The sequence below is a fragment of the Amphiura filiformis genome, chromosome 5 (assembly GCF_039555335.1).
Source record: "Amphiura filiformis chromosome 5, Afil_fr2py, whole genome shotgun sequence".
Taxonomy (NCBI): domain Eukaryota; kingdom Metazoa; phylum Echinodermata; class Ophiuroidea; order Amphilepidida; family Amphiuridae; genus Amphiura; species Amphiura filiformis.
In genome coordinates this window covers 66,470,795-66,498,277 of record NC_092632.1, presented here as the reverse complement: position 1 = coordinate 66,498,277, position 27,483 = coordinate 66,470,795, and the positions used below count along the sequence as shown (strand labels likewise).

Sequence of the window (27,483 nt, the reverse complement as noted above, 5' to 3'; positions counted from 1 at the left end):
TAAGAAGGGGTTGATTTTCAATGTTTTTTTTTACAGAGAAGAAAAAGAGTAGACCTTTTTGTTTGTAATTGGCATGGGGGTGCCCATGGTTTTGCTTGCAGTCATTATTATGTTTGTGTCATAGTAGGGTTAAATATTTTGAAAATTATGAGGTTTCATCTCATCAAACACAAAAGTTACAATGAAGAAACCACAATTAAAGATATTACTTATTGGAAAAATATATAAAGTATAAATTGACCCGATTGCATTACACATAACCTTTTGTGGTGTCTTAAAGAGGGTAATATTAAGAGTACATTTTAAACCACTGTATTTAATCATGACAGTTGCACTAAAATTTGTTTTCTATTTTGTGCAACATAGAATGTAACAAGTACAATCTCAACACTTCTTTACTTGCAGAGCTGAAGCAGGCACTCCATTACCAGAAGTGAAAGATTTTGGGCCAAGTTGGCGAGATGGAAATGCTTTCAACGTCCTCATTAACAGCATCCAGAGTGACCTGGTGGATCTGGAGAGTCTTGCCCATCGTACAAATGTGGAGAAATTGGAAAATGCGTTTGATGTTGCCGAGAGAGAGCTTGGCATTGCAAGACTGCTAGATCCTCATGGTAAGCAAGATTTCAAAAAAAGTAACATGATCAACTTGTATAGAATTGGACTATTCCAGTTAAAATCCATACTACCCCTGTGGAAGATTTTAGAAATATCTTCCACAGGGGGAGTATGTTTTTCAAATGTAATTGGTAATAGTTCATCATTTTGAAACCCGTATTCCCCCTGTATTATGGCTTTACCTATGTCTTCCACAACTGGAGTGAGTATTTCAAATGGAAGTTACCCAATTGTCTATTCTATTCAAAATTGATACTCCTTCTGTGGTAGACTTTAGCTAAATCTTCCACAGGGGTAGTATGGATTTTAAATGGAATAGCCCATTGCAGATTCATATGTGGTGGTAATAAAATGAAAGTTATTAAGTTAAACTTCAGCACTACTTGTTTATTTCGCTTACCGGGAGCGCTTTTGAGGAACTTCTTTGTCGTCAGCCAATGTTGTTAGCTCTGATGTTTTCTTGGAATGGGCTAGAGACCAACCTGATCAAGTGACATCACACTTGATGACGTCGCCGAAGTCGAAAGTTTCCTGCCTCTGGAAGCTATCCAGATCAAGAAGCAAAGATCCTTCATTGAACTGAGACACAGGATTGGAATTAGATCCTGTGTGGAACAACCTGATCAAACCCAGGGGCAGGAAATTTCTAATTTCGGTGATGTCATCAAGTGTAATGTCACCTGATCAGGTTGGTCTCTAGCCCTTTCCAAGAAAACATCAGAGCTAACAACATCGGCTGACGACGAGGAAGTTCCTGAATTGAAAGCGCTCCCGGTAAGCGAAAATAAACAAGTAGTGTTGAAGTTTAATTGTAATTATTTTCATGATCAACTTGGTTTTAAAGGTATGATTGGTTTGTAAAAGAGTCTTACATGCCTAGATAAATAACAAATCTCATGTGCACACTGTGTAAAGAGTTTGCAACAGTTAATGAATGAGTTATTCCAGTTGAAATCCATACACCCCCTATAGAAGACATGACCTTAATCTTCCACACAGAGGGTGTGAATTTCAAATGGAGCCACCCATTTAGAGTTGTCCGCTCCAAAATGGGCTATTCCAGTTGAAATCCATAAACCCCCTATGGAAGACATGACCTTAATCTTCCACACAGGGAGTGTGAATTTCAAATAGAGCCACCCATTTAGAGTTGTCTGCTCCAAAATGGGCTATTCCAGTTGAAATCCATAAACCCCCTATGGAAGACATGACCTTAATCTCCCACACAGGGGGTGTGAATTTCAAATGGAGCCACCCATTTAGAGTTGTCTGCTCCAAAATGGGATATTCCAGTTGAAATCCATAAACCCCCTATGGAAGACATGACCTTAATCTTCCACACAGGGAGTGTGAATTTCAAATAGAGCCACCCATTTAGAGTTGTCTGCTCCAAAATGGGCTATTCCAGTTGAAATCCATAAACCCCCTATGCAAAGACATGAACTTGAGAATTCAAATGGGCTTACCTGAATAGGTGACCCTATTTGAAAAATACACCCCTTGTGTGGGAGATTAAGGTCATGTCTTCACAGGGGGTGTATGGATTGTAACTGGAATAACCCAATATACCAAATAAAAGGGGAATTGTAGATGCTACCACTGCTTTTGTACTGTTGTAATATCATAAGGGGGAAATCCAATACAATTGAAATTGACAAAATCTTTCTTCTCAAGGAATTGAACCAGGGACATTTCACATGTCAGACAGGATTAACAAACAAAATAGTTATACCTCAATGACGACTTAAGTTTCTCTATTTTCTTGTGTCCAAAGATGTTGATGTTGACAAGCCAGATGAGAGGTCCATTATGACATATGTTTCTCAATTCTTCAAGAGTTATCCAGAAGCTGGAACAATACCAAAGGTAACTATTTTGTACAATATAAATTTTTTTGTGTACACATTATAGATGATAGTTCAACTTTTAAAGACATGTTCCAGAATGTAAAAGGACCAGTCTTTCATTTGATCTGTTCATGCAGATCAGGAAAGTACATTAAAAAAATTCTTCTGTGGTCCAGGTATGCGCCGTGGTTATCAATCACATAAAAGATGTGATGCCTCCACCCCTTCTTCGCGCTGATGATCAGTGGGTAAACCGTGTTGTTGTCATGACTGCTGATCAGCCAATCAGCGTGATTGTTTATCATTTCTGCATTCACACACATATACGCTCAACGCAAAGCACATAAGTTGTGTAAGCCAAGGATATTACCATATTGCCACAGGGGGCATGGGGGAATTCCCCCAGTCAGAACTCTTTCCCCCCAGTGTCCTCCTCCCACAGTAAAAACCCCAAATTACCAAAATTACCACTTTTTGCAACAATTTTGTGCATAATTGGTTCATTTTGCCCCCAAATTCACTTCCCCCCATACCTCCCCCTATTTCCTGATGCCTCCACTGTTTCCTATATTACCCAATTTCACTCTCTGTACTGAAGGCTTCCATAGTAGTATTGGTATTAGATTGTCAAATTACTGAAAGCATTCTGAATGGAGAAGTACACTAAATTGTGAGTTAGATGTTTGACTTGTATAACTTAATCTTCCCAAACTACGAGACTCTATATTAAACATTGTGTTTTACATGATTTTACCTCCAGGACCCAGAGAATGATCCAGTTGCTATCCAAGAAAGACACATGTGCCAACAGGTCCAAGAATGGTCAGTCAAAGGTCAAGCCATGATGATTGCAGCTACCAGGCAATCTATACAGAGAACATTAACAATGGATGAACAATATGGGGTAAGGGATAAAACATCATTTTTAGCCTGGAAGTTTGATTTTTATCTTTACTTGATAATGGAATAGAAATGTGATGAGAATAAAAGTAGCAATCAAATTTATCAAATGAAATTGAAAAACAACTCTTCAATAAATATTTTGTTTTGATTTCTCTGTCTTGATTTGTTGTAAGTGTCACCCGGGCTGTTAAAAATGTGAAAATGTGGAACCAGACACTAGTTTACCTATGTCATATTTTCAGAGAGTAAATTTATGAATGATTCTCCTCATGACCTTAAACCAGAGGCCAGTTATCGTTACAATTCACCTGTAATTGGTGTATAATTGTTGGTGTTTTGTCTTATAATTTACCCTAGCAACCTTTGATTACAGCCATCATACTTCCAGCTGATGTTATGACACATGATACCCATCTCTCATCCAATCATTACCTAGCAACAGACACACGCCCCCAGATGTGTCAACCCCTAGGCTAAATATAATGGAGTAAATGCCTTCCATCCATTAGATCTTGTGTCTTGTCAGGCTTTTTTTTGCAGGCCAATATTTTAACAAGTAATCATCTTTGATTGTGTCATGCTGATTCTAATCCCTAGAGGGGTAAAAATATTAAGATGGTAAAATTTCACATTGCATCATCAATATTCTGATATTACGACCTACTTTGAGACAGCCCTCATCCTCTTCCGCTTTATAAACACCCCACCGTCTCCCGAATCTCATTCCAGCAATTTATCGCATTCCAAGTTGAGCACGAGCATGTACGCAGGATAGCCGCCATCATCATGGAGAAAAAGAAGAAGAAAGTGCTGGTCACAATGACCGAAGAACAATACGTGGAGACGCTGACAAAGTTCACAAAGGTGGAATTGGAATATAAGGAATGGAGACGCAACTTGGAGATCACGCTACCTGGGCAGTTGGGGAAAATAGGCACATGGTTGGATCGTGCTGAGACCTTGATGGGGGATGAGTTGAAACCGCTGGAATCACAAGAGGAGACTTGTAGTAGTATGAGGAGAAAACTAGATGAACATGTGGTAAGGGAGATAGACAACACTTTGTTTTGATTATGCATATTAGGGTTATTAATATGCATTACATATTTTTGTTTCAAACTTTGTTTATGTAAAAAAGTACAAAAATCAAAAAATTTTGATTGAAAATGATTTTCAATAAAAAATTTTTTAGATGAGATGTTTACATAATATGATCAAGCTGTGTGCATCTGTTAGGGTTTACTCATAATGCTCTGTATGCTAGCCATAGACTTCAACATAAAAGTTCCAAATTTTGAGATATTTTCTCAAAATATTAAGAGCCACCTTAAGAATCGCTGAACCAAATCTAGGCTTGTTTGTACTCATTTTGATGCATTTTTCATGCCGATTTCAAATATGGTCATAAACATTTACGATTCTGAATTAAAAAAAAAATTTAAACTTGTCGTCTGCAGTTGACACCCGCATGGAGAGGGTTAATGTCAATGGTAATATCACAGATATAAATACAGACACCTTTATGACGTATGTAAATCATAAAAGATACCTTGCCTTTCAGATGGTGCAATATTGACATTATACAGCACCGTAATATCCCATAATGCACAATATCACGCACCTTGCCAAATGTCAGAACCGATACAAGCCCTGTGTCGCCTGTAGTACATGGGTGGAAATGTAACACTGCCAACCTTTATGTTATGGTGGATGCAAGCCCAGCTGGGCATTAAAGTGGTTATTTCTAGTCTGGCTTATTTATCTGTGCCATTTGGTAATTGCCACATATGTTGTACTGAATGTAAACAAACTTTTAAAAATGACTGAAATAGCTTATACAACTGTTAATAAATTATATTTAAACTTGAATAATGCTTAGAAACGATTGGAACTTCATATTGAAATATTGCAAAAAAGCTATGTATTTTATTTAGTTCCTTTTTAATAGTAAAGTAGATATTTCACTTTATTATGTTTGAGTCTGTCAAAGTAATAAAAAGTATCACCATTTGCTGCTATTCCTTTTCTCCGATCAGCACCAGATAGATCGGTCTTCCTTTTACGTGCTATTAACCTGTGTTAACCAATCAAGGATCGTAATTGACAGTGACATCAGACGCGATAAATTCTTTTTATCTCTGTCTTTAATTATAGTAAAATTTGGTTTTACTTTGTGCTTTGCACATTGTAATATTGTGTTTGTAATCAATGCCATAAATTGGCTGATTTCTATTTAAGGGGGTACTACACCCCTGGCCAATTTTGTGCCTATTTTTGCATTTTTCTCAAAAATTTATAGCACATTGGTGACAAATAAGATATGTATATTATAGGGGCAATGACTACAACTACTGCACTGAAAATTCAGTAACTCAAGGCAAGTAGTTATTGATTTATTGATCAAATATTGGTTTTCCCTCATTTTTGACTGTAACTCCACAACTGTTGTCTGTGATGAAATAAAATTTCCAGTGCAGTAGTTGTAGTCCTTGCCCCTATAATATACATATCTTACTTGTCATCAATGCTCTATAATTTTTGAGAAAAATGTAAAAATAGGCACAAAATTGGCCAGGGGTGTAGTACCCCCTTAAGTGACATTGTTTGTGATAAGGTGACGAAAAACAAACCCGTGTTCTATAGCCAGACCAACCCCAGATGTTCTGTTTTGGGATTTAAAAAATAAATGTCCATAATGCATATAAAATCTGCCGTTTTTTGGTGGAGTTTGATGGAAATTGCCCCGAGGTGTTTTATATCGTTAACAACAATGATTTACATTGAAATTATTATACTTAGTTACCTGGGTTGATGGGATCAAGAAATTTTAATAGTTACCCAGAGCAGACAGTGCACATGAAAAATATGAACCTAATATGAAAGAAGTAAAACTTCCCTTCTGTGGCTCAGTTGGTTAGAGCGTCGGTATTATGAAGGTTGCCGGTTCAAATTCGCCGAGATGCACTGTTGTTTGTTTGTTATTTAACCTTTTATGTGCGCTGGCTGCTCTGGATAAAGATTCAAATTTGTTCAATGATTAACATTCAGCAAACTGTTTTGGCCCTTTTCAGGAGCACTTCAAGGAAGCACATATAGTGCATAGAAATTTCCTACACATCAAACAGTCAGGAGGCAGGGTAGGCTCAGAAAAGGTACCAGAACCAATCCTGGACAACATGGCCCTGAGATTTGAGGACTTAATCCCTGCAGCAGAACGGAAACAGGTCAAGCTGGAATACTTGGAGAAGAAGTACAAATTGTTATCTTTTATTGTTATGGCTGAGAAGAAGTTACAATCATGGACGGTCAAGTACAAGACGAAGGAAACTGTTGTTGAAGTGTTGGAGACGTACAAAGTAAGTGGATCAAGTTTTGAATATTTTCTTTTCTTCTTAAACAATCACGTTAGTCCAATCGGTAAGGTGTTTGGTGATGCGAGTTCGAGTTCTGGCGCAGTCATGTTTGTTTTTTTACGAAATAATTGAAATTCTTCTAAAGTTTGTTCAGCTTATAATTGATGAAAAAAATAAGATTCATAACATCATGTATTGATATAGAATGGTGTGCATGCAGGTGGGTGCAGCACATATGCTAGTTTGCACTTTGTGCAATGCTTGACTGATGCTCGCTTATGTGAATTTACGTGAGCGTGAGACATTATTAACGCACGCAAAAAAACTGAATAATTTTTGCCAATTGCAAGCCGAACAAACTTTAGGCAAAGAACTAACCACATATAGTCTTGTGTACCTGTACGAGAACTTGGGGAGCTGATCATGGCTGCGATGGTTTATTGTGGTATGTATAGGCATGCACTTCAAATGTATAGCTGCAAGTCCCTGACTTAGGCTGTGCCTTGGGCCACAGTAGTCAGGGAATTCCTATAGAGTGTGCTGAGGCTTGTAGGTTGATGCCTATTGATAATCATAATAATAGGCAGCTCCATTTGAATTTTGTACACCCTCTGAGAAAGATTTGACCTGAATCTTCCACAGAGGGAGAGTGAGTTTCAAATGGAGCAGCCTTGTGTGTTCATTCCCTTTGAAATTCATACTCCCCCTGTCACTGTGGAAGATATTTCCCAAATTTTCCACAGGGGTAGTATGAATAGCATTTATCGTAGCTTGTTCAGAGTGTTGATTCTGTAGTTAGTGCATTCCAAAGAATGCTCTTATGTTACTTGATAGGAATTTGTTACATGCTATTGGGTCTGAGAGATAGACTAACTCTACTTTATTGATATAGATGTTTTCATCGCATAGTGTTTCTTTAACTTAACACTTAGTACAGGCCAGATGTTGTAGGGTGTTAAGTATTCATTCCAATGTCACTGGAAACTCTTCTGGTCTGCACTATTCCTTTCATGTTTTGCAAGTTCTTTAAGCACTATGTATTTCAGGGCTTCAATCAGCCCTTTATTCCAATATTTTTGAACTATTGCTATCCTATATTGTTACAAAATGTCTTGTTGTTCCTTTTTTCCCCAAATTTAGGTATTTGACATGTTGTTTCACTTGCACTACTGAATTTTATGTAGAAATAATAATTTTTGCTTTGCTTGTGATGTTACTGGCCTCTGTGTTTTGCCCAGTATATCAATATGTATAGACATCATACCAGTCCAAATTGATGCACACATTATGCAAAAATTGAAGTACGACCTATCTTTGGGACTTTTCCACCTTAAAGGCAATCACAACATTATGCCTTATATGAAAGAAAAATAATTATCAAGCACGAATCACATAGTTTTAATTAAAACAAACTCATAGTGACCATAAAACGAATAAAAACATCCGACTCTCAACACGCGATATTCAAAACTCCCGGGCACCGAAATTGTCGAGTGCAATGACATCCCAATAATACAATGAAGGCTGACAACAATTGAGCACACACAATTATTACGTCATTGCACTTAAACTATTTCAGTGCGGGAATTTTGAATATCGCGTGTTGAGAGCCGACTGTTTTTATTAGTTTTTATGGTCAATATGAGTTTATTTTAAATAAAACCATATGACTTGTGCTTGATAATTATTTTTCTAACATATAAGGTATAATGTTATGATTGCCAGAGACCCCCTTTAACAATAGTTACTGGTCTCTGATACACACTGTATTTGACTTCCGCTGGCCTATTGTCCTATAATTCATTCAAAATGTTCCTATATTATTCCTATATATTTTTGCAAGGGCTGGGCTGAAGCTTAGATATTTATGTCTGTCATCACTCTAATGTAAGCCACTCTCCACTGATGATTTTTTTCTCTAAACATTTATCTTTCCATTTCTCTTTGCAGTCATTTATCAAAGATGGTCAATTTTTTGAGCAGTATGAGAGAACATTAAGGCAGGTAGACACCGTATCAGAAGTGTACCATAGGCAACTAACTGATGGTAAGTTGCTGTTTTCATTTTATTTTGGAGTAACATTTAAAACTGTTACTCCAAAATAAACTGACAAATTCTTGAATTCTGTTATCACCTAGAGTGGAAATATGCCATTGGAAATTACTGATTCGGGGGTTCTAACAGTTATAATGCTTGTGCAGGAACATTTAGGCATAATTAACAAAAAAATGTTAAGACTTGGATTAAATAGAGATATGTTAATTTTAAGTTGAGGCTAGTGTTAGGATTACAGTACAAAAATACTACAATGATTTGTATATAAAAGTAATCTTTGCGTCTAATAGTGAAAAACTACTATCAATATTAAAAATATGATCAATGGTACAAACTATCAATATTAAAACATTGATTTAATAGTAGTTATAAATATTTTCATGGACAAGTAGGATTATAATCATAATATGAACACATCCAAATTAATTATTTGGTGAAACATGTGTCACATGGATAACCCCTAAAATTCATAATGATATTATAAATTGACCTATTTTGATTTAATCTGCTTGCATATTTCTTACAATCCAATTAAGGATATAGCTGAACTAGCACTATGGTAATACATGGTGTATATTGTAGAACACAGTGCATTTGCTTCTTTAATGCCAATTTAATAATATGTGAAAAAGTGTCTTAAATTGAGGGCGCTATTCAAAGTTGTGGTTTGAGCATAAGTTAGAGAAGAAATGCAGAATTTTGAAAATTTTTGACAGTGTGGCTTATTTTAAAATTATTTTTTTGACCTGTGAAGGCTTATTTTTGAATTGTGAAGGGTTATTTCTTATGAAGAAAATTGAAGACCTCTGAACTGAAAGGTGGTTAAGTCACATTGAGTGCATTTTGAGATAAATGGCAAAGACGATTGTTATGTCCATGTAGTTTCAATGCAAGAAGGTTTGTTTGTTTGTTTGTTTTATTTCTTCTTTTGCCTGGGTTACTCATTCAGTGGATGTTTTAAGGTATCCTCTGTTCTTCCATGAGGCCCAGGGGTCACATAAAAATATACATTAAAATACATCAAAATAATGAAACAAAATATTTAAATACATAGGATACATAAATATATAAGCATACACATTCATAAATTTAAAATGGGGAAACTAACCCATATTTTACATATTATAAAATACATATTATAAAATACATAACCAACACAACGTATCAAATTTAACTGCAAATTGTTTTTATCAAATATCAAATTAAGAATTCAGAATTTTTCAAGAAAGAAATTTCAGATTTCAGATTTCCATTATACTCCATAAAAGACATGTTTTGGAAACTAAATAATTTACACAGTTTAAGATTTATGACACAATAGAATTTACATAACAAGAAATTTCATCATTTAGTATTTGAATTAAAGCATATTTCTCAAATTATAAAACAATCGATACAGTAAGAAATTTCATCAGCATTTCAATAATATACACATTTGAAAACTAAAATTTTGATTGCGAGGTGGATGTTTCAGTGCGGTAGCACATTAAATCACTATTAAAACAGGTGGTAGATACTCCCCTTGAAGCAGAAACTGACACCAACTAATTTTTCTTTCGTGATTTTCTGAGTTAACCTTCTTTTTGTTCCGAGGTATTCATTCTCAGATTGTGAAGGCTTATATGAAATATGAAGGCTTATTTCTAAAATTGTGAAGGCTTATATGAAATATGAAGGCTTATTTCTAAAATTGTGAAGGCTTATATGAAATTATGAAGGCTTATTTCTAAAATTGTGAAGGCTTATATGAAATATGAAGGCTTATTTCTGAAATTGTGAAGACTTATATGAAATTATGATGGCTTATTTCTGAAATTGTGAAGGCTTATTTCTAAAATTGTGAAGGCTTATTTCTGAAATTGTGAAGGCTTATATGAAATTATGATGGCTTATTTCTAAAATTGTGAAGGCTTATTTCTAAAATTGTGAAGGCTTATATGAAATTATGATGGCTTATTTCTGAAATTGTGAAGGCTTATTTCTGAAATTGTGAAGACTTATATGAAATTATGATGGCTTATTTCTGAAATTGTGAAGGCTTATTTCTAAAATTGTGAAGGCTTATTTCTGAAATTGTGAAGGCTTATATGAAATTATGATGGCTTATTTCTGAAATTGTGAAGGCTTATTTCTAAAATTGTGAAGGCTTATTTATGAAATTGGGAATGCTTATTTTTGGCCAGATTGGATGGGTCAGATTTGTCCATTTCTATTTTACATAACTTTGGCAGATTCCACTTTTTTTCAATATAAGGCCTTTTAAAACAATTCATTCAGTCTACATTTGTATATTGACTCATTTGTATGTTGATTGTTCATTTCCAATTTCTCTCTCAGCCAAAGAAAAAGAAAATGTGAAGAAGTTTATGCATGACATGGTGCAAAAGAAGCGTAACCTAACCGTTGAGATTCAAAGTGTCAAGACGATGCTGGAGGAGGTGATAGATCACTGGGATAAATATGCTAACAATGTGGAGGCATTGCAAAAATGGTTGGAAGAGGCAGAGAAGGTACTGCAACAAGGAGATGAACAGACTAAAATGGTAACTAGAAGCAGCTGTGGTCTTAACCACTTAATGACCTTTAACCCCAAAATCTCTGAACACCCCATAGACATTGGGTAATGTCAATGCAAGTGCGCACATTGCATCACTCTGCTATGTTGTTGTGCCAGGAGAGGTATTTTGAAGGAATATCGTTTTGGACAGGAAAATAATGACCTTTGACCCCCAAATAAAAAAGTACCACATATACACTGCGTAACAACAATTCCTGTGTTAACAAACCGCCACTGCTATGTTTTTCCTGGCTAATAAAACTTTTTGACGGTATTTTGTTTTATATCGGAAGTGACCCCTTAATGACATTTGACCCCAAATAAAAAATACCATTCATACACTGGGGTAACATTTAATCAAGTGTGAACATACTGTCACTGTGCTGTTTTTCTTGGTTAATACAACATTTTGAAGGTATTTGGTTTAACACTGGAAGTGACCCCTTAATGACCTTTGACCCCAAATCTGTTTACAATTTGTAGGCACTCTGTCAGAACCATACATGTGTGAAAGTGGCATCACTCTGCTGCGTTATTTGTGGCAGAAGAAGTATTTTGAAGGTATTTCATTTTACACCGGAAGTGACCCCTTAATGACCTTTGACCCCAAATATGTGTACATTTCATAGACATGGGGTAATAACAATGCATGTATGCAAGTGTCCTTACTGTCCTTTAATTTGTGGGAGAAGAAGCATTTTGAGTTTAAATTAAGTTTTTGATCATTATGACCCATGCGTGACCTTTGACCCCACAAGTTTCATGTGACATGTATGGTCATGGTCAGCGATGGTTGTGGCCAAGTTAGGTCAAAAATCGGTGTAATCATGTGAGTGCTAGAGTAAATGTATGGGTCGACAGAAGAAGAAAGAAAGATTTATAAGAAAAAGTCAGCTGTAAGTAAAGAATAATGAGGAAATAACAGATTTATGTCATTTTGTTTAAAAACTCAATGAGATCAGAGGTGACTTTCACTAACACTTAGGGTTGGCAACATTTTGGAATTGCTTGGCGTGAGATGTTGAACATGGGCATATCGGAATGGAAATATTGTTTGCTAACTAAAAATGTTAAATGATTTTTTGTGTGCCTAGGTGCTTGAGAATCTAATAAAAAGGGGAGAGGTGGAGGAAGGGAACCAAAAAATATTCTTGGGGGTGGGTAGAGAAGGGAACCAAAAATTTCTTGGACTAGGCCTACATTTTAATAATGTGTGAGCATTTACTACCAATGCATGAGATATTCCTACCTTGGCGTGAGATTTTGCTACCTTGCCGTGAGAGCATGGGAAGTGCCCAAATGCGATTCTGACTGCGTAGAGTTGGCAACCCTGCAACACTTAAAATGCAAACTCATGGGCTATTCCATTGAAAATCTACACTACCCCTGTGGAAGATTTTAGAAACATCTTTCACACAGGACGTATGAATTTCAAATGGAATGAGCACATTAGGCAGTTCCGTTTGTTCAAACACCCTCTGAGAAAAATTCAGCCTGAATCTTCCACAGAGGGAGGATGAGTTTAAAATAGAGTTGGTTAGTGTGCTCATTCCACACCCCCTCAAGGAAAGCAGGTACTTTGCCAATGAGATGCTGATCATTCATAATATTATTTTGATCACCCAATCAAAACATTGTTGCCAAATATCTATATTCACACTCTACATTGGCCAATGCGTGTGGAAGAATTGGAACAAGAATTTTGATTCAACGATCACAGGTTATAGTTTGGGTTTAATGATGCCATTTGATATAAATTATATGATTCTATTTCATAATAAATGTTAGGATTTTGCTTTTGATTCTTCTCCATTTGAAGTATACATGACTATAGAAGAAATGAAAGTAGTACAAACTTCAGGAATGTAAATCTTCCGAAAATTACCGGAATTCCAGAAATTTGGCAAAAAAAATCTGTAAAAGTAAAACAAACAAATATTTTTTTACATTCCCGGAATTGGATGATGATATTGCATCATAAAAAGAGCAAATTTTTTTAGGAGGGTGATACCCTGCATCATATTCCCCAGACAAACCCCCCCTAAATGTTCAATACTCCACGCAAAGCCTTTCGGCCACCTGTCTCCAAGGACCAGATGGATTTTCAGGAAATAAATATGTTGCCCATTTACATCCCTGAAACTTTCATTTCTTCATTAATACTTCTTTCATCTTGTTTTTGACAGCATCACTTCCGAGACTTAGCACACTGGTTAGATAGACATACATCTATGAATGAGTCCGGTAATTTCCTGATTGAAATGTGCCAGGAAGATGTCACATTTGAGGTGCAGCAACAGCTTCTGCTCATTAACAGGAGATGGAAGGAAGTCTTTGAAGAATCCAAGGTAAGCAGCAATGGAGATCAGGGAAAATAACATCAATGTAATCAATATGTAGTAGAAGTCACAAAGAAGATGTATTTGATGGCAAAGGAAGACATAGCTCTTAATCTGAGCCCTCATAATATCAGTCTAGTGACTAAGGTACAAACCAGACACAAACCTTCTGATCACCACAGGTCCTGAGACAAAATATTTAGTGACCGGCACTGCTGCCTTGATTCACATGCACATCAAGAACAGCTCAGAGAGGGTAGGTCATGGTTTTCACATTTGATTAGACTATGATGCATTGGTGTGCAAATTCCAGCAAGCCCTGTTCATTCATGCAGAATTATTGAGCTAAGAGACCATTCACAAACACTTGTAAGGGGTGAGGGGCCTGATGCAAAAACATTTTATTGCAAAAATTTTTCGGGGCCTTACAGACCTCGAAAATTTCAGGGCCCCCTTTTGACATGAAAATTATGGGTCAACCCCATAGAAAAGCATATAAACTCAATTTTTCCAGGAAAATTTGTGGTCATTTATTTCAGGGCTCCCCCCCTCAGGAGGGTCAAAAATTTCAGGGCCCCTCCCCCTTTTTGCATCAGACCCCCCCTTACAAGTGTTTGTGAATGGTCCCTAACTTGAAATAGTTGTGGACAAAGAACTAACTGCTTATTGTCTCAGTCACTGGTACGAGAACTTGGAGAGCTGATCCTGGCTGTGATGGTTTATTGTGGTATGTACAGGGTGTGCGGTTCTTAGCTGCAAGTCCCATATTGTTGTTAAATGGTTTGTGTCTTGAACCACAGTGATCAGCGAACTTCTTGTGGGTTTATGCCATGTGTAGCACACTATAAATCACTGCGCTTTTTAGGTTTATGATTTTATCAATGTGTGGTTCATTTTGGTTTGTGTTTCTTTTTACAGGGTTACATGAAATCTGATGAAGCATTGAGACAGCAGCAAGAATTCAACCAAGCTGTGACAGCATGCACCAGGTGGTTAGAGCAGGCAGAACCTATTGTCCTTCAACCATCACCATGTACAAGTTGGGCACTTAAAGAACACGCTCAGCTCTTGGATGTAAGTACACACAGCAAAATACACATTTGCACAAATATTATTGGAAATTACAATCAATCTATTCATATGGATATGTCTTAGATATAAAATTGTCAGACATCTCCAATTTTCAAATGAAACTTTTATTATGTCCTTTCTGCTTCTTAATATTTAATTTTGAATTCAAGAGTTTAGAATATATGACATGATCAAGGGGAATGAGTCAGATGTTGCTAATATTGGTTTTTTTTTAGATATTGGCAAAAACAGTGTTCAAATTCTATTGTTTTATATTGTTTTCAGCCATTGATAAATTGCTCATAACTTGGTAACCAGATGTCTGATTTTGATGGGGTTTGCATCAAAATGTAGCATTCGTAGACTGCTAGAAAATGATTTGAAAAATCTTTAAAATTGAAAATTGGCGACATGTGACTCATTCCCCTTGATCATGTCACGGGGATCTAATTTGCATTCTAGCTAATCAAAATTGCTTGATATTACAATTATTTCACTTGGCTTTCATTTTGTAGGAACTACGAAACCAAGTTCCATCCCAGGAGTACAACTTGAAGCAACTCTCTCAGCTTGCCCAAGCTATGGTCAAGCATCTCAACAAAGACCAAGCTACTGGACTGGTCACTACACTCCGTGGCTTGAAAGACAGACTTGTGACAGTACGAGACACCATCCCCATCAAAGCCCAAGTTGTAAATGGAGTGTTACCGGTTGCTAGGCAATATGAGGATGGTATGGAGGAGATAAGAGACTGGATTGAAGATGCAGAGAAGATGGTAGATGGGAGAGATGAGGTGCCGAAGGATCAGAAAGAGAAACAGAAGAAGCTTAGGAAGCATAAGGTAAATAGATCTAGGTCTAGAATTCAATATACTGACAGCAGTACATAAAATATATAATTGTAAACTTCCGTCACTCCTCTGTACATTGCACAGCACATGCAGATATATGTAGCATAATGAACGACAGCTTGTGGTTCGGAAAGTCATGTAAAGCTGGTGTTCCTGTGTACAGGAAGAGTCAAACCCAACGCACATTTTAAAAGTTGTAGAGCTATCGGAAAAGAGAAGAGGAACCATCTCCTGTTATATTTGCAATCAATTGAATACATGAATACAAAACCCACCCAAGTCCATGGGAAGTGATTTTGTGAGAAAAACCTGTGTATCATTTTAATTCCTTCAGTTAGATTTACCTGGTCAATATGGTAAGTTTTACGTGCAAATGAGTGGATTAAACTGTATTAGGTATGACGATTAGCATTTCAGGGACTTTGTGGGGTTCATTTTAAATGCTGGACTTGGGTGGTTTTTTGAATCACATACAATGTTGGAATGAGATTACCACTAGTAAGATAATACAAAATAAAACACACAGGTATGTATGTTGATAAGCATTCTGCCATGTAATATAAACCACACACTTTCCTTTATTAAACCCATTTTGTGTTCAAAAGTCACTCTCCAGCAATGAATGTGCTACAAGTGTACTTTTATACATACTGGATTTCAATCAATGTGTTACAAGACTCAAATCATGGAATTGGGTAGTTCTTTCATACATGCTATTTTCACATGCTCAATAGACACAGAGGATGAATTTGAGTTGTTCTTTCATACATATGGCAGGCCTATGTATAGCAACAATTTCCCATGCTTAACTCAATTTGGCCAAAGTATGGACTTGGGTGGGTTTTGTATTCATATATTCAATTCTAGGTTCCAGGTTCGTGCATAGGTAAACTGTGCACATAAAGTCTGTGCGACAATACTCAAATTGAGGTACAGCATGTATAGAGGAAGAAGAAGAAGATAAAGAGGAGGAGGAGGAGGAGGAAGAGGAAGGGGACATTACTAAACAGACAGATATGTCATAATTAGAACCAGCATCCAATATCTGCACCTTTTAGCTCAGATTTAACACCTCATTCTTTAAAATGGATCAAGAATAAATACAGAGTGATCCAAATACTGTTATATTATTTATTTTGAAAGTCTGGATGTGTTGTAAAAGTATGCTGAAAATATCCTTAGATCATTTTCCTGTGATGTCACTGTTGTGTTTGTACTCAAGCCTTGATTTGTGTTATTCTGCACAGGCTTTTTACAGAATGTGAAACATGACCCGGTGGATTTGAAAGTTCTACAATGGGCAATTCCATTTAAATTCCACGCTACCCCTGTGGAAGATTTTGGAAATATCTGCCACAGGGGGAGTATGAATTTCAAATGGAATGAACACATTAGGCAACTCCATTTGAATTTCATCCACCCCTGAGAATGATTCAACCGGAATCTTCCCCTGAGGGAGAGGGAGTTTCAAATGGAGCTGCCAATGTGTAAATTCCATTTGAAATTCATACTCCCTCTTTGGAAGATATTTCCAAAATCTTCCACAGGGGTAGTGTGGATTTTAAATGGAATAGCCCAATGCAGATTTTCATCTGTTGGTTCTAATATGCAGTAATGTCATTATTTACCCATTTTATTTTACAGCTTCATTTTTCCAAATCAAAAGAGATAGGACTTCAGCTGGAAGATAAATCCCACATTGTGAAGTATATTGTTAGCCAAAGCACTACTTACGTGGAAACTACAAAGGTGGAGAGTACTGTAGCAGACCTCATGTTAAGATTTAAGGTAACTTGCAGGCGGCTATTCTAGTTTAAATCCCTACACCTCCTATAAGACAACATGACCTTAATCTTCTACACAGGGAGTGTGAATTTCAAATGCAGCCACCCATTCAGTGTCGTCTGCTCCAGAATGGGCTATTCTAGTTGAAATCCATTCACCCCATATGGAAGACATGACCTTAATCTTCCACACAGGGAGTGTGAATTTCAAATGCAGTCACCCATTCAGTGTCGTCTGCTCCAAAATGAGTTATTCCAGTTGAAATCCATTCACCCCATATGGAAGACATGACCTTAATCTTCCACACAGGGAGTGTGAATTTCAAATGCAGCCACCCATTCAGTGTCGTCTGCTCCAAAATGAGTTATTCCAGTTGAAATCCATACACCCCCTATGGAAGACATGACCTTAATCTTCCACACAGGGAGTGTGAATTTCAAATGCAGCCACCCATTCAGTGTCGTCTGCTCCAAAATGAGTTATTCCAGTTGAAATCCATACACCCCCTATGGAAGACATGACCTTAATCTTCCACACAGGGAGTGTGAATTTCAAATGCAGCCACCCATTCAGTGTCGTCTGCTCCAAAATGAGTTATTCCAGTTGAAATCCATTCACCCCATATGGAAGACATGACCTTAATCTTCCACACAGGGAGTGTGAATTTCAAATGCAGCCACCCATTCAGTGTCGTCTGCTCCAAAATGAGTTATTCCAGTTGAAATCCATTCACCCCTTATGGAAGACATGACCTTAATCTTCCACACAGGGAGTGTGAATTTCAAATGCAGCCACCCATTCAGTGTCGTCTGCTCCAAAATGAGTTATTCCAGTTGAAATCCATTCACCCCATATGGAAGACATGACCTTAATCTTCCACACAGGGAGTGTGAATTTCAAATGGAGCCACCCATTCAGTGTCGTCTGCTCTAAAATGAGTTATTCCAGTTGAAATCCATTCACCCCATATGGAAGACATGACCTTAATCTTCCACACAGGGAGTGTGAATTTCAAATGGGGCAACCTGAATGGGTGATTCCATCTGAAATCTATACCCCCTGTTTTGGAGATTAAGGTCATGTCTTTCATAGGGGGTGTAAAGATTTCAAATGAAATGGCCCAAGTTATACCAACATTCAACATAGAGATAGGCTTTACTCTGCTAATAGTTGGAATTTTTTTCTGGCCACATTAACTGGCTGATAAGTCAAGATAAAAAGTAGCATCACACCCAAATAAATCCAGGGAATACACACTTCTATTAACCCTCTTCACACGGGTGTTGACTGCAGACAACATGTTTCAAATTTTTTTTTTTAATTCAAAAATGTCAGAAATGTAAATTTTCCTGACCATATTTGAAATCAGCGTGAAAAATGTATTAAAATGAGTACAAACAAGCCTAGTATTGGATCAGTAGTTCTTATGATAGCTCTTGATATTTTGAGAAAATATTTCAAAACTTCAACTTTTTCCGTTGAAGCGCATGACTAGCACGGAGAGTATTAAGGTACAAGCAGTCTTGGAGAGAGAACAAAACGATTACCCCATTACCAATCTAATGCAAAACAAAGTGGTCACAACACAGCTCAACCGCATAAATAATTGTATGGTGTAATACAGAACATGTTTACACCAACATGAGATACCTGAACTACTTTTCAACAAATGTCAAACCTATCAATGAAATATCACACTTGGAGCTGTCACCATCATGTGATAGCTTTCAATATATGTGAACAGGTCTGGTCCAATCAGGCTAAAGTTGGCAATAATGAAACTAAGATATATAGGCAAATAGTGAGGAGAAAAAAAACCATAAGAAAATTGACAAATAAAAGGTTCATGACTTGCCACCGAGTATTCAAGAGACCTAGGGATTGTAGTTGTATGTGCTGAGCAAGTTAAGGTCCGTTTATACTACGCTGCAATTGCGATGCGATATGATGCGTTGCCGCACTGCATCATACCGCAGAATACTGCATTGCGTTATCACAATAAAGTTAAATACATTTTAACTTGGAAATGCGATGAGTTGCGTTGAGTTGTGGCAAAAAGTAATTGATATAGCGGCAACGCACCGCATTAGCGGCGTAGTATGAACGGACCTTTTCTGATTTTGGCCTGAGTGGATCAGATCGGTCATTATGAAAAACCAACATTACCATAGCAAAAGTAGTCTGAATGATAAGTAATGTATGGCAAATTGTCTGCTCAGTGACTGCTTAGATGAGTACAGTATACTGTGTGTAAATTGCCAAATGTTCACAGGGCAGCTATTACACTTACACACTTCTGGCACTGAGCAATCAATCATCAATCAATCAATCACTGACATTTATAGAGCGCCAAAAACCAAAAAGAAATTGCACTAAGGCGCTATAATCAGTCAAAATGTTTTCATGTAAATATCTGATCTGGTTCATTCACTGTAGTAATTCAAATTGTCAAATTCTTGAAGTCAAGAGTTTGGGAAGAAATATATGATGCAAAATATTTGTTTAGCTGCAGATCTATAAAAGCATTGGCTTCCTATTTTACTGTGACTACACTATTAATGTGAATTTACTAATATTTTGCATTTTAAAATGTTTCTACAATACTTTGATACAGAATTGTGTGAGTCAGTCAAGAGATTCTGAAGATACGTTGTCAGGGAGGGCTGACTTGTGGAAGGACTTTGCACAGAAAGAAAGCAATTTATCTGATTGGCTCAAAGATGCAGCCAAGAAGCTCAAAGATGATAAAGGACCAATCAACAAGCAGCTTGAAAAACATAAGGTAATGCAGGTTTGCTTTTAAGTAAAATTATTGTTCGCAATGTCTAAAGTTGTAACCAGTGATCTCTTGGATAGTATGAATCTTTGCAAATTCCCACCCAGGTGCAATGGGAAGCTGTTAGGGGTAGTCACAGTCGTTGTACTGATGGACCCTGTGCCACTTGTAGGCTGCAAGCGTGGTTCCGACATATTCTAATGACCATGGAATAAATGTAAAGCGCTTTGAGGCTGTTTACGGCATAAAGCGCTATATAAATATCTACATTTATTTATCTACATTTTTTAAATAAAATCTTCAAGTAACATCTGTAACCAAGTGGTTTGCTTGAAAATTATTAAAGACTATCTGCATGGATTGAACAAAATCTAGGCTGTAGTTTACTTACTTGGATCACAAAATGATAGCGGTCAGTTCAATTTAATTTTAATTACAGTTTCAAATTACACTAGCTTCCAGAGAAGTACAGCAGCAGACTTTTGCTCTGATTGACGCGAATGCCCTGTTAATGAGCGACATATGCGGAGCTTTGTGTTCCCTTCAAGAGGGCTGCTCTGCTCTGACCAATGCTTTAACATGTAATCGGCCAATCAGAGTATCAGTTTGTTGTCATGATTGTCAGTCGATTGAATTAGCCAATCAGAACCCCATTTCAGTGTTCACGCTGTTTACACTCTCAAAATGTAATAAAGGTTCACATTGTCAATTTCATTGACTTTAAGCTTTGCCCTTCCAAATACAATTGAAGTTCAAACTTGCTCAAACGTGTATAATGAATAAACCTTGGTTTTTATTTTGTTATCAGGAAACATTTACACTCTAAAAATGTAATCAAGTGCCGTTCTTCTCTGCCAGAGCCTGTAAAGGTTCACATTGTCAATTTCTTTGACTTTAAGCTTTGCCCTTCCAAATACAATTGAAGTTCAAACTTGCTCAAGCGTGTATAATGAATAAACCTTGGTTTTATTTTGTTATCAGGAAACATTTACACTCTAAAAATGTAATCAAGTGTCGTTCTTCTCTGCCAGAGTCTGTAAAGGTTCACATTGTCAATTTCATTGACTTTAAACTTTGCCCTTCAAATACAATTGAAGTTCAAACTTGCTCAAACGTGTATAATGAATAAACCTTGGCTTTTTATTTTGTTATTAGGAAACATTTGGAAGTGCCGAGCCAGATGAATTAGAGCAGTTTGTAACAGCTAGTCAGCAATTATTACATGCCTTGCCGTCTGCTGAAAGACACAATGTGGAACCAAGAATAAGAGCTTTACAAGAACAATACCAGGTTGGTTACATAGTAATCAAGATAGGTGAAATGCACCTATAATCCTAAAATCGGACTAAACTTCTGAAATTTGTTCAAGTTTATAAACTTACAACACACAGGTATAGTATCCAGGATAGTATCATTGTGGATGGGGTTTATGTACCTCAAATGAAAGTAAATAGTTGGAATGTAAGTGAAATATTAACAAAAACAAGATTGATGCACCCTCAAAGAGTTATGATACCTTCCCAACTGGGACAAAGCACCATGTGTCCAATTTTTTTAAACTGAGATTTTGGTAGAACAACTTTCATAAAGAAATTCTCTTTCAAGTAACACAAAGCCTCATCTCCATAACATAGTTTTTCAAAGTTACAAGTGAGTATAACAAGCTCTCATGATGTGTTTATTTAATATTACCAAATCTTCAATCACCTTTTCCTCATAGTGGTCAAAATGGATGGACATACGGCCTTGTGTTTCTGAGCCCTCAATATAATTTACAGATGTTTTTAAATGTTTCGCATGTTTTCAGAAAAATAATAAATTCAGCGATTGTGTGTGACAGAGACAGAAAGGGCATATCTATCACACAACACGTGACCGAGGCATGTCAAAAAAAAAAAATATCAGAAAGGTGCTAAAACATGTTTCACCTAAATTTGTGACATATATGTTAAAGGAGGATTTCATGATCCTATCATCCTCTTTTGATGACATTTTTTAGTAGATATCCATGAAAAAAGCTTATTCCCAAAGTTTCAGTTGATTACGATTTTGCGTTTGCGAGTTATGCATGATTATGTGTGTTACACTGCTCCATAAGCCACTGTTGTAATTTCGTTCTGGTATACCAGAACAAAATTCAAATTTGACGATATTTTTGTTAAACAAATTAATCTGCAAGAAATTTTTAGTACATAAACATTATGTAGCCAGAGGTTTCCAGTGGTATAAAAATCTCAACCTTTTTTTGAGAAAAGTGGGGGGGGTGAGGCTGTGGATCACGAAATGGCCTTTTAATATCTTTAGTCACAAATATCACATTTTGAAAATTACATGTTTTAATATTTTCTTCAGGATGTGAGAGATAAAGCAGCACACAAATCATTGGGACTTGAATTCCAAGTGACAGCAGATGAATTGAAGAGGAATCTGAAGGCTGGTGAGGTTGAAGTCACGGCAGAAGAGAAGGGATTGCAATTCGGAATGGATTCAGAAGATCTTATCCATAGACATGAGGTCAGTTGACAAACACTTACAAACTTCATACATGTCCACAATAAATGTGACCATCCACTATGAAGTGGTAGTAAAGTCGGCCCTAGATCATTTTCTGTTTATTGCAGATTTTAAAAGAATGCACTTTCAGCTTTAAAATGGCACCTCAACCAGCTTCATTGGACATCTGGAAGTGAAGTTATGGTTCATCAAAGGTCAAATTCCTACTATATTTTACATAGAAATCCATATACTGTTTTTGATTGTATCTCAAAATGGAAAATGACGACTTTACAACCAGTTTGTGGTGGATGGGCACAAATATATGTGTATGGTTTATGTACTGATAAAATATCAATGCAGTTTGAAGGAATTTGCTATCTGTTGTAGATATCTTCAAAGCTGTTGTTGGAACCTGTTGCTATCTACTAAAGATAGCCCAGTATAGTCTTGTCTCATCTCAAATTAGAGTAATGCTATGTTGGATTTTTGTAGATTTGAATCGCACAGGCTGACCTAATCCCGCGGGGAGTATACACAGGCGTTCAAAGGCAGTTGGTCTCTACGCTGGTGATGCAACAACAGTGTAAACACACTAATTTGAATCTGTCACTATGAAATCCAACATGGAATTACTCTCAACTTGATACAAGACACTATAGTTACTTTATTTTGTACTTCCAGCAGGCAGAGGTTAGGATTTCGATGTTGAATCATCGTTGATACAACGTTGAAATTTCAACCTGATTTCAACCAACTTTCAATGCAAAAATTAAGAAGATTGAAATCAGGTTGAAGTCCATTTGCAAATACAACATGATTTCAACATGATTTCAACGTCAGGTGTGCCCACTGACAGTTGTCAAATATTTGTTAAGGACTTGAATTTGTTTAACATTTCAAACTTCAGAAGTAAATAGGAATAGGATATATATCAAAAATGTCAATGAAAGTGGCTTTTTATGTTGATTTGGCTCATATTCATAGTAGTGTGCAGGCGACTTCCTGAAACATGAACTGGTTAGATTTGGTAAAATAAATTCAATACTCAATTTATATTTTAGGAGTTCTTTCAGGAGCAAGAGCTATTGGATGTGTGTACAACTCAATTGGAGCAGCTGGAATCAATGGCTCATCGTTTACAGACCTCTGACCCTAGTAACCAGTCTCCAACCAAGACTTTCCAGGAATGCCAAGAAAGGCATGATAAATTGTGTACACAGGTTGAGGATTTGTATAGGAGACTACAGCAATGGCCTAGCCAATGGAAGGACTACCAAGATAGGTAAGAGGAACATTGTTTTGATGAATAAAATGAGTTCCTTTTACAGATGCCATAGGGAATGGAACTGTATACTATAATCTGAGACCAAATTAAAAAAGACTAGTTTGCGTATGACGTCGTGTCAATCAGACCAAAAGTGCCGTACTGCAAAGGTCAGCAACCAATCGCGCCGCACATTTGCCCTGACGTCAGATGCAAACTAGTCGTTTTAATTCAGTCTCAGATTATTCCAGTTTGAATTATTCCAATGTACAGTTCAAAAGGAGGTAGATTATGTGTGTAAAGGCCTATTGATAACCATGCCTCTTATCTAGTTGACCCCGAGAAAAAAAAGATAGAGAAGCGCGACACTCTGTACAAACTGCCTATACCATGCTATACCGCAGTTGAAGACAGGCAATTGCATAGCGCCGTCGCCGCCAAGTCTTACTACGATCGTGTAATGAGAAGAGACCATAGAGTCCTACATAGAGGTCTGAGGAAGAGACGGTCCGAATCGTAATGTATTAATTTATCGGGAAATCACATTTTTGTACCGCTCACAAAACAAAGAGTACAAGTCCGCCCACTGCTGTCAATCATTCTAATGAAAAATAAAACAAGCTCTGGCAATGACGTAATCTTAATGAAGTCTCTAACGAAGTCCTCCATGTTTACGTAATCTCAGAGCATTTTATGACCACTCGATAACAGAAAGCGTATTCCAATAAAACATTCTCGGTTTGTCATGTTTGTAATGGTTTAAACCCATCCTAGATCTGGTTTTAATCATAGCAGTTCTGTAATGAAGTACACACTTTGGTCGAGTCTACGTTCTCAAAACTATAATTATATACGGAAATCACAATTGTACATGTACTACTCTCTGCTGTACTCCTGTCTTCCAACAAGCGCTGGAGTGTCGCGGTCCTGGTTGACCCTCACTTTCATTGATGTTGGAAAAAAAAAAGATTAATTCAGTCATATTCTTGTGTTGTTTTCAGATTATCATCTTTAGAACAGTGGATACAAGATGCCAATAACACAATGAAAGCTATCATTGCAACTGATGATTACGATTCATTCAGACAATTATGTGCCAAATTACAGGTAAGATAAGATGAGTAATATAAAAAAATTGAAATTTTTTTCAATTTTTATTGCTACTATACTTTGTTGAACCTAATAAAGTAGTGAGACTTATATTATATTAACATGGATTGATAAAGAACTGCATGCAGACATTTGAGCGCAGCTCCCATGCTAAGTGCCCTTTGCGTAACCCGACCGACCCTAAAAATAGGCCCGACCCTAGACTTTTTTTCTTATTTTTTTGCAAAAAATGGAAAAATTAAAATTGAAAAAAAAATGAAAAAATTAACGATTTTCAGCTTAAAATGTGTGTAAAATTTTTTTTTTTTTTTTTTTAAAGTGCCGACTGACCTACCCTAATTTTTTTTCATGTTACGCCAATCAAACAATTTTTTTAGGCCTAATGTGTGACTGGTATGCGTAAGTCAATTAAAACACTATGCAGTAACAAAATCCAAGTACATTTTCTACTTATATGTTGAACAAACTTTACTTTAGTATTTCCTTTTTCAGTACAAATTTCTTTCAGTCATGGTACCCTTTTAACATTACATACAAGGAGGAGGATGAAATTTGATAAAGTAAAGTAATGTTCATTTTGAGTTCTGAAAGGTCTTGAAACATTTCGATTTTTTTATGATTTTTTTATCAATTGGTGAATCCAATTAATTGGATCTACCAATGCATGTGGTATTGCTAGATAATAAATATGTTGTGCAAAATTAAATGTTTAAATAGCACTGAGATATGTCAATTTTAGGATATGAAACTAAACTCTCCCAGATAAGTTCAGAATGTGAGAACATAAAAAATGGCACTACTGCACATTACGTATTCAATGACCAGGGACAAGCGATTTGCGCAGAACCTTTTTCCCGCGCAATTGGCTATTTTGTTTCCTATGGGCAGGGATACATGATTTGCACAGAAAAAAAAGTTCCGCGCAATTCTGCGCAATTTGCTATTTTTTTCCGTGCAAATCGCCTGTCCCCATCAATGACTCCATATTTGAGTGTTTTTTTCCCTCTTTTTACCATCAGACTATCCGAGAGATGGTTCCTAAAACCCAGCAAGAATGCAGCTGGCTTCAAGATGCCTTTCACAACCTAGCTAAGAGCCTTCCTGCTGAAAAAGCCTCAACAGAGAACCAAAACCTATCCAGAAGCTTGAGAAATCACAAGGCTGTTGTGGCCAAGCTTGATAATTTTACACCTGAAATGGAATCCAAGCAGAAGATGTTTGATTACAAGAAGGCAGCTAAGGATGCTAGGCAGTGGCTTGGTGAGAAGCAGGCATCTATTGCTGAGCCTCCTGTATGGGAAAGCTCTGAGGTGCTCAAAGAGCAAATTGAAGATCATCAGGTAGGTGATACATGTACACTGTGTGTAAGAAGGATGTCAGGAGATTGAAAATATTCTTGTTTTTCAGAACATAGCTGATTTATATATAATCTTGGGGAAAATAGCAGGAGAATCATTGTGTTTTTATTAATATTTGGCGTTACTTCCAAGTTAAATTATTGTAGGAATATGATGACATTTAGCTTGAATTTTTTGTCCATTGATTGCTGGGTTGATTTGTTGGTGATTTTTTTACTGCTATTTCAATGAAATGATTCTATACAAAAGTGCAGTGTATAAGTGTGTGCTTGCCCAGTGTGGTGCCAGCTACACATAGTCCATAGTACCACTACTATTAACAGTATATTCAGTGATTTTAGCAAGATTGTAAAACAATTAAAATTGTGTATAAATTGCATAAGTTAACAGTAGATCAAGGGCCAGCTTCAGCAGGGAGGTTAATCGCTTTCTGGATGCTTCCTCATCAGCAGCTTCAAAATGATTTTTTTGTCTCTGCTGTTAATGCCCAGTTATGCCATGTTGTAAAAAAATATGTCATTGGGTATTTTTTAAATGAAATATTTAGTAACAAACAAGGAAAACAGCAATATTTACTACATTGAACCCCAATTCAAATACATTTAATTAAGTTCTCTGCATAAGTAGAGAAATTGCAGATTTGTGTAAAATGTATTATTTTGTCTTTAATACACAGGTTTTTCAGCTTAACCTCTTGCAGGCTATGTTAGCACATCTATAACACTAACAAAGGTGCCGAAATCTGAATTTTGATGATTTTTACGATCCCCCGGATGAGGAAATCGCTGAATATACCTTTAATGTTACTATTTTCTAACAATGTTATCTGCTATTGTAATTACATGGGCAAATTTTCATTTATAATTTACAGGGACTTGAAGAAGAGCTTGCAGCAAGTGAAGCTCAGCTGAAGCAGCTAATACAAGATGGTAAAGACCTGCATCATCGTCATCATCAACATCATCAACATCATCCTGAACAGCCTCATTCAGCCCTGGCAGATACTGTCAAACAGCAGCAGACAGGGTTGGAGAAAGATTGGGTAGATACCAAGACTAGAGCAGCACAGAAAGGCCAATGGCTTCATGTATGTACATAA

The 27,483-nt window shown here is 36.6% G+C and overlaps 1 protein-coding gene across 1 annotated transcript; it reads left to right on the top strand.

The window, feature by feature from the left end:
* Positions 1–85: 85 nt before the first annotated feature.
* LOC140152342 (nesprin-1-like) lies at positions 86–27,483 on the top strand. Its single transcript, XM_072174646.1, has 19 exons — positions 86–111; positions 406–614; positions 2,393–2,484; positions 3,226–3,369; positions 4,098–4,409; positions 6,440–6,724; positions 8,672–8,768; positions 11,115–11,320; positions 13,521–13,682; positions 14,592–14,747; positions 15,260–15,586; positions 17,240–17,383; positions 19,995–20,162; positions 21,312–21,446; positions 22,509–22,670; positions 23,714–23,934; positions 24,918–25,023; positions 26,046–26,366; positions 27,256–27,483. Exons 1-19 carry the CDS (start codon positions 86–88, stop codon positions 27,481–27,483), a joined length of 3,501 nt encoding a protein of 1,166 aa, XP_072030747.1.